We start from the raw sequence: 7,598 nt of genomic DNA, 5'->3' as shown, positions 1-7,598 counted from the left end.
TGTGTGTGTGTGTGTGTGTGTGTGTGTGTGTGTGTGGGTGTTGAAAACGAATGAATGAAATTAAACGGTGTGTATGGTTGTTTGATGAGAGAGAGCGGAGGAAGGGCTTTATACTTGCACCTGCGCCTGCACCCCCCTTGACATGGCTGTGGCGGCAACTAACCAAGAAAGAAAAAGGAAAGAAAGCAGTTAAGAGATAGCTGCGTACACGCGCTTTGTGTGCGCGCGCTAGAGCGGCTCTGGCCAGACCACAGGCGGGCTGGACTTGTCTGTTTACATGCATACAATACGCAGGACAGGACAGGGCAGCTAGCAGTAGCAGTAACATCGAAGCCGTGATCAGCGCTCAGTGGCAGCTCGAAGTGGGGTTGTGGGCTTTGTGTCCTTGTCAGCACACTTACGCACCTTTGACGTTCTGCCACATAGCTAGGACAATATCAACAACAACAATAGCAACCCCTGCCTAGTACCTGGCGTTGCAATTGTCTACCGTTTAACGGGTTGCGCGATGACGTAGCGTAGCTTGAGCTTGAGTTTGGATGGATAGCAACGGCGCCGGCATTGCGTTGGTGCTGCTTTGTGCTGTCTATAGGATTAGTAGGTTACAAACACAATAGTGTATACTTATAATATTTATACAGTGACTACACCTACACCAACTTAGCATGTCCTTAATGGTCAATATGCCGTCTCTCCCGGTACAGTGCAAGCAAGAACAAGTACAGCGCAGCACCCTCCCTTATTAAGCTATTGGCTATACGACGCCCTGTATACAGTACCTAGGTGCCTACACAGCGCACGATTTCGGGTCATCAGCGCGTGTTATATTCGTGATATCAACTGCAGACACGCACACACATATATGAACACAAAACAGGCGTACCATCCCTAGTGCCTAGTGCCTATCTGTAGACTTGTAGAGTTTCATATTCATTTATCTATCTACCTATGCGCGCATATTGGTACCGTACGCACGCACGCACGCTTCACTCCCTCCCATACGCACCGCACGCATCAGCACGCATAAGTCCGCTTTTGCTTTTCGTCAGAGCCACAGCCGCAGTCTGCAGTTCGCAGTCCGCATCCCACTGCAGCCATCATTGAAGCCCAGCCCAGCCCAGCCCAAACGCCCCCCCCCCCCCCCCAGCACCCCCAGCACCAGCACCAACAATTCCTACATGCAGCCCCAACAAGCAGCTCGCAATCCAAAGACCCAGGCCAAGCTAAAGGAGCGCGCCGTAAGCCCTCCGCAGCCATTAAAGCAATCAAACCCGCAAGCAAACCAGCCAGCCAACCACCAAAACGCCCAACCCATCCCTCTCAAACCCTCTCAAACCCCTCACCTAACTCGTCCTCCTACGCTTCCCAATCGGCACCTCGCCCTCGCCCTCCCAAACCCCCGCGCCCTCGCCCTTGCCCGGCGTGCCCGCCTGCCAATTCCTGCGTCTCAAGCCGCCGCCAGCAGCACTACTGCCCGAGGAGCTAGGGCGTGAAGAGGCGTCGTCGTTGTCAGCGCCAGCGGAAGCGTCGGCCGCGTTGGAAGACCTGCGCTTCGGAGACGAGAGGGCGAACGGCGCCGTGATGCTGAAGGCGAAGAGCGTGCGGTCCGGGCCGGCGGAGGCAGCGTTGCGCTTCTTCGCGTGCTTGGCCGCTTTGGTGCGTTTCTCGTTCTTGGCGGCGGCGGCGGCGTCGTCGTCATCGTCGTGCGCGGTGCTCGTCTCGTCCACTTCGACGTACTTGCCCGCCGCTTTCTCCAGCCTGTGTTCCATGTCCTTGGTGCGCTCGGCCGAGAAGATGCTCTTCCTGCTCGAGGCGTCCTTCTTATCCTTCGCGTCGCCCTGCTCTTCCGTGTCTTCGTCCGCCTCGCTCCAGTTCCACACGTCCTTGACCTCGCCCCGCACCAACGCGGTGCCCCAAATCGCAAGCAGCACGCCCGGCACGAGGTACAGCAGTGCCGGCTGCGCGTGGTTCGCAATCTGCATTGCCGCCAGCGTGGCCAGCATGCCGAGAACGTAGCCCACCAAGCTGGCCCTAAAGTACGGGCGCGGAAAGCTGCCGGGAGTGGGGCCAACGTTCCAGAGAGCCTCGCCCCAGCGGTTCGAGACGGAGACGTACTTGGCCTTTTGTGTCTCGGCGGGCTTGTCCTGCTCGGCTTCGACGCGGCGCTGCTTGCGCAGGTAGAACATATACAAATCAAAGCGTAGGGCGAGACCGATCATGATGCCCGGGATCACAACGTCGCCGAGGCCCAGCATCGCGTGCTGCTTGATTGGCGGACGGCCCTCGACTGGGCTCGGCACCGAAGGGCGCGGGAACACGAGCTTAATCGGGATGTCAAGGCTCTTTGCCACGGTGACCATCATCGGCGTGAAGAAGACCATGTAGATGTCGTAGAAGAACAGCGCTGAAAGAAGGAGCGTGCCAGTGCCGAATGTGGTAGGCGACAGTAATTGCATGGCGCCATAGCTGAAGGCGAAGCCGAGAAGGTTAGTCAAGAACCAGGGCTTCGAGACGAAGTTGAACCAGGCTACCGCCGCAAGACCGAAAAGGAATCCAAGAACCCCATGAAGGCCGATTTGTGCGCGCGCAGAGAAGATGCCGTGGATGTGCGTCTTAACCGTCCATTTCTGGTAGGGCAACCTGCGGAAAGCCCAGAGAGCAGACTTGGCGGACGTTGGAAGCAGAAAGCGACTCAGCGCTCCAGGCAACGGCGATGTACGGATGATATCGTCATTTTTCCTTCCAGCTTGCAATTGCTTGTGGAGTTCGTTGCTGTCGGCCGGGATGGCATTGCGCTTGGAGTTGTGGACTTCGTACTCCAAACCCTGATCCCTGTAGACGCGGGGAAAGACGACGCAGTGGATGAAGTCAAGACCGTCGGTGATGAAGCGCGAAACGCTGAAGATGGCGAAAAAGGCAAAGTAGCCGTTCAGAATCTTGTTGAGCAGTTCTGCATTGTCCATCCACTTGATGAGGAAATACAGACCTGTCAGCGTGACGCCCGCCATGATAGGGAACATGAGGGCGTCGCTGGGTGAGAGCCCCTCCATCTTCTGCTCATTGTCCTCTTCCTCCTTGTTGTCCTCTGCGCTCTCATCGTCGGCGTGCTTTTTGCGTTTGGGAGGTTTAGCGGCGGATGCGGGGCGGGTGAGCGACGAGTGAGCGCCAGCGTAGATGGGGAAGAGCGCCGACACGAGGAGATGGGTGTAGGTTGGTAGAAGCGGTTGGATCTGGTCGAAGGCGAAGGCAGTCTTGCCTATGAGCTCCATGATGGGGCCTGGCGCAGACATGGTGACGGCGACAGGCGACGTGTTCGTTTGGAGCGAAGGTGTTGGGGGAGAGAGGCGGGCTGAAGTAGCAGACCCTAGATATTTGGCGAGAGGGCTCTACCTAGCGCGAGGCATCTCCAAATGGGTGTTTCTGGATGGTGAATGGTGAATGGAGCTTTGTTACAGCTGTGAATAGCTGCCGCCCGTGCACTCGCAAACGCAAGCGCAAACACAGCAAACTGCCGGAATATTTCCGCACCATTCGTGACCCTCACGTGGCTTTGACAAATTTATGCCCTCTATTTCACTACGCCTCCTGGTTGACGTGATTAGTTACTCACTCTATATTTATACTGAAAGTCTGTCTAGGATCATGCATACACGTCCAGCACCATTGGTCGTTGCCATTCTTGCCGTAGTCATCGGAATCCTTTCCTTATACCAGCCTATGCTCTCACCATTGAAGAGCTTCCTTCGTCGCTCCCAAATACCCCTTGCCAGTGGTCTCTTCTCATCCGTGTCACCAGACATGTCTAGCGACGCATCCGCACGTCCTGCGCGGACACCGGTCTATTTTCTTTCACATGGAGGCGTCAGTCCCCTAACACATCCAAACAAGTCGAATCTAACCAAACATAGCCAAACATCATGGAAGAGCCGGATCACCCTGCCTACAAGAAACTACAGGACATTGGCAAGGAAATAACTAGCAAAGTCAAACCAAAAGCCGTTGTGATATTCTCCGCCCACTGGCAGAGCCGTAACAACGGCGTCCTCGTAAACACGGCGGAGATCACTGAGCTGATTTACGAGTGAGTGAGCACATGTCCTTGGAGCCAATGGATACTCATGACTGTCAGCTTCTACGGTTTCCCGGACTCGTACTACAATGTCAAGTACCCGAATGTGGGGAGCCGCGACATAGCGCAGAATGTCATGTCTAAGCTCGAACAAGCCGGCGTCGGATACACGCCGGTCTCCAGAGGCCTTGACCACGGCGCTTGGGTACCTCTCCTGCTAGGTATAGAGCACTCTGCCTAAACACTCAATGGCGGCGCTGACGGTTTGCAGCATTTAACCCAGAAAAGAATCCTTTGAACGTCCCAGTCGTGCAAATTTCGCTGTTCAGACAAGAGGATCCGAACGAGCATTACCGTCTTGGAAAGGCCGTTGCTGCATTGAGGGACGAAAACATCCTGGTCATTTGCTCGGGAATGGCGGTGCATAATCTGCGAGACCTTTGGGCCTCAATGGGCCAGTCTCAGCCAATGCCGTGAGTATCCCATCTTCAACCTCACCGAACAAGTTAATTGAGCTTGCGCCGCAATTATACTGACGCGACCTAGATATGTCAATAGCTTCGATGATGCATTGAAAGAGGCGGCAACAACACAGCCAGACCAGAGACAGGAGGCAATGGCAGCGCTTCTGAAGCGCGGAGACGCCAGACAGGCGCATCCGACATTTGATCATCTCCTGCCCATCCACATCGCCGCAGGCGCTGCAGAAGACGACGTCGGCACGCAACTCTTCACCATGCCTGAAGGCAGCATGAGCTGGGCCCAATACCGGTTCGGAGAAGCCGTGGGTAACGCGACCCTTAGTGAAAAATTGTAGCCCCTGATTGCGTATACAGACGCAAGCAGGACCTGGAATGCAAAGAGCGTGTACATAGAATGCCGCGTTGGTATCGAGATTGCTTATTTGTACAGCCCGTTTTTCAGAGCATCTTCTTCCTCTAGACGTGACATGATATAACTTTACGAAGACTTGACCAGCTCGGTGATTTTGCTCTCGATCGACTTGTCGTCCAGACCTGCGTCGCGGCGTTAGCTCTCATCCCCAGCGCCCAATTGATGGCCCGTGTCGCCACGCAAGCGACAACAGCACGGCAGCGGCATTCACTCACCCTTCAGAGGCAGCATCTTCTCCTTTCCAAACTCTGCAGAAGCCGATTGTCAGCCGGCGCCCCTCAATGCCCCCCGAAAGCTCCCAAGCTTCGCATGTCAACGCACCGTATCTCGCGTAAACCTTGGGCTCGATATCCAGCGCCTCGCGGATCATGATGGGCGTGTGGGGGTTGTGGTGCTTCATGGTCGGGTATGCGCGCTGCAAGAACTGCCTGTGCAACGGTCCAATCAGCGGCAGCTCGTTTGTAAATGCGGGCGGATGCGGAGACGGCGATTGTACCTTGCGGCGGCGCTGTGGGAGGAGGTCTGGCACAGGGCGAAGCGCAGCTCCTTGAGCGTGCTGGAGAAGACGTATTTGCCGGACATGGCGTCGGGGTGGGCGGTGGTGGGTGTGGGGAGGATGTGCGGGTACGATGGTGGTGATGCCGCGAGTGATGCGTGAAGCTCGCAGTCTGAGTCTTGGCAGGGCAAGTTGGGCCGAGTGCGGGCGATTTAGAGGTGGCCAGAAATCTCTCGAACCCTATACCTACATTCCGGCCACGACTAGTCACAGCGGACTTCCATCGGGTCGGCCAACACCAACGAACGCCAAAGGTGCCTCTTCGTAAGCAGCTCCGCCGCAACCCAGTTCCGCTCTCGCACTGCTCCGACCTCGCAACATCACTTCCCACCTCCACACCACCACTTTCCTTTTCCCCTTTCCCTCCGCCGCACCCTAGGTCGAGCACATAAAATCCACATCCAAAAATGTCTGCCTTCCGCTCCACCACCCGCCTGGCCAACTTCTCGCGCACCTTTGCGCGCAACCCGGTTTTCCGCAACTTCCAGCGCCGCCGCATCACCACGCCCGCCCAGGACAATGTCGCCGCGCCCCCCAAGAGCGGCTTCGCCAAGTTCTGGCACAGCCCCGTCGGCCCCAAGACGGTGCACTTCTGGTGAGTCATGCCACTGCGCGCTCCAATCCCGTCGGATAAGCGTCGAGGTTGGCGACGATGGCGAATTGAGCTTAGAGAGAGCATGCGCTGACGATTGCTGTCCAGGGCGCCTGTCATGAAGGTATGAGAGCCTGCATTCCCCGACGCCGGGGCTTTTTGTCTCGCGCCGCACCACGTCATACGAGCGAGCGAGCGCGCGCACTTCGGACAAACCCCGAGCTCGAGAAATACACACACCGGGACATGCAACGCTGACCAGAACTGCTACAGTGGGCTCTCGTCCTCGCCGGCGTGGCCGACTTCTTCCGCCCTGCCGAGATGCTCTCTCTCTCGCAGAACGCGGCGCTCATGGCCACCGGCGCCATCTGGACCCGCTGGTGCATGATCATCAAGCCGCGGAACGTCTTGTACGTCGCGCCCATTCCCAGCACTGCAAACCGGAGGATCCTCCGCCTCAGGGCGGACGGAGCCATCGGAATACCCCCAAACACCCCACCCAGCAGTTCCACGTTAGATTTTAGCGCGCGCCCCAGCTGACATAACTGCCACCCCACACAGCCTCGCTGCAGTGAACTTCTTCCTCGGCTGCGTCGGCTTCATCCAGACGACGCGCATTCTGCTCTGGCAGCGCTCGCAGAAGGGCGAGACGGTGACGGGCGAGCTCAAGGCCGCGGCCGTGGAGGAGAAGGACGCCGCTAAGGCCGCGCTCAGCGACCCCGTCGGCACGCTCAAGCGCGCTGAGCAGGGCAAATAAGCGCGCCGTTTGTTGGTCCGCCTGCTGCGTTTGTGTAGAGCTATCAGCGTGCGTGCATAGTGGTTGGCGAGGGACAATGGGTTTGGTCTGGGAAGTAGAATCGGCGGCTCTGTCTGCCTTCTTTCGTTGAGAAAATTAAAGATGGGCTTGGATGGTATAGACAAGCGCGTGGGTGGGCGGGGCTTCTCGGGGTTGGTTTGGTCTGGTCTGGCCTGGCCAGGCCTTGCTTGGTCTGCCCAGGTCTTTTCAGGTCCGATCCAGTCAGGCCAAGTTGAGCATTCCCACAGCTTCGGCCCCTCGCTCACTCACTACCGGGCGCAGTGTAGGTCGTGTCGTGTCGTTAGAGCGGGAGACCGCATGGTATGTAACATGGATTTGAGCGCTTCTAACTGAATTGGAGTTTTTTTCTTCGCTGCTGCTGCGTTGTTGGTGCTGTTTGTCTTTGTCTCTGGCTCCCTCGCTCTCTCTATTTGGCTGTGTGTGTTGTGTGTGCTTCTTTGTATATGAGGTTTGTATGAGGTATGGTAGGTTTGGTTGCTGTGTGTGGGAGTGAGTTGGTGGGGTTGGTGTGTGGTTGTGGGAGGGGAGGAGTGATCTTGGATCTTGGTCAGGTTGGGTAAGGTAGGTGCGATGCGGGGAGGCGCCGTTTTTCTTTCTGGCCTTCTCTGTTTCTTTTCCACTCGTCTCACGTTTTTTTTTTTTTTTTTTTTTTTTTTTTTTTTTTTTTTTT

The 7,598-nt window shown here is 56.6% G+C and overlaps 5 protein-coding genes across 5 annotated transcripts; 3 read left to right on the top strand and 2 right to left on the bottom strand.

The window, feature by feature from the left end:
- Window positions 1-1,259: 1,259 nt before the first annotated feature.
- On the bottom strand, window positions 1,260-3,441 carry K452DRAFT_293392 (uncharacterized protein). Its single transcript, XM_033541557.1, has one exon. It carries the CDS (start codon window positions 3,288-3,290, stop codon window positions 1,344-1,346), a length of 1,947 nt encoding a protein of 648 aa, XP_033390938.1. The 5' UTR covers window positions 3,291-3,441; the 3' UTR covers window positions 1,260-1,343.
- Window positions 3,442-3,798: 357 nt separating this feature from the next.
- On the top strand, window positions 3,799-4,886 carry K452DRAFT_239772 (uncharacterized protein; the record flags this gene model as incomplete). Its single annotated transcript, XM_033537747.1, has 5 exons — window positions 3,799-3,861; window positions 3,909-4,081; window positions 4,130-4,290; window positions 4,341-4,542; window positions 4,616-4,886. The coding sequence occupies 5 exons, from the start codon at window positions 3,799-3,801 to the stop codon at window positions 4,884-4,886; spliced, it is 870 nt and encodes a 289-aa protein (XP_033390937.1).
- A 143-nt stretch (window positions 4,887-5,029) lies between these two features.
- On the bottom strand, window positions 5,030-5,545 carry K452DRAFT_239771 (uncharacterized protein; the record flags this gene model as incomplete). The annotated part of the gene is made up of 4 exons (XM_033537746.1): window positions 5,030-5,085; window positions 5,179-5,211; window positions 5,285-5,391; window positions 5,460-5,545. The coding sequence occupies 4 exons, from the start codon at window positions 5,543-5,545 to the stop codon at window positions 5,030-5,032; spliced, it is 282 nt and encodes a 93-aa protein (XP_033390936.1).
- Window positions 5,546-5,926: 381 nt separating this feature from the next.
- Window positions 5,927-6,868, top strand: K452DRAFT_239767 (uncharacterized protein; the record flags this gene model as incomplete). Its single annotated transcript, XM_033537745.1, has 4 exons — window positions 5,927-6,114; window positions 6,220-6,235; window positions 6,385-6,521; window positions 6,673-6,868. The coding sequence occupies 4 exons, from the start codon at window positions 5,927-5,929 to the stop codon at window positions 6,866-6,868; spliced, it is 537 nt and encodes a 178-aa protein (XP_033390935.1).
- A 37-nt stretch (window positions 6,869-6,905) lies between these two features.
- K452DRAFT_293387 (uncharacterized protein) lies at window positions 6,906-7,376 on the top strand (the record flags this gene model as incomplete). The annotated part of the gene is made up of 1 exon (XM_033541556.1): window positions 6,906-7,376. A coding segment is annotated over exon 1 (248 nt), but the record flags the coding sequence as incomplete, so codon positions are not given.
- Window positions 7,377-7,598: the final 222 nt, after the last annotated feature.

The sequence above is a fragment of the Aplosporella prunicola genome (genome assembly GCF_010093885.1).
Source record: "Aplosporella prunicola CBS 121167 unplaced genomic scaffold K452scaffold_154, whole genome shotgun sequence".
NCBI classification, from domain to species: Eukaryota; Fungi; Ascomycota; class Dothideomycetes; order Botryosphaeriales; family Aplosporellaceae; genus Aplosporella; species Aplosporella prunicola.
Note: the sequence above shows the minus strand (reverse complement) of the source record. Positions and strands in the feature narration are given on the sequence as shown.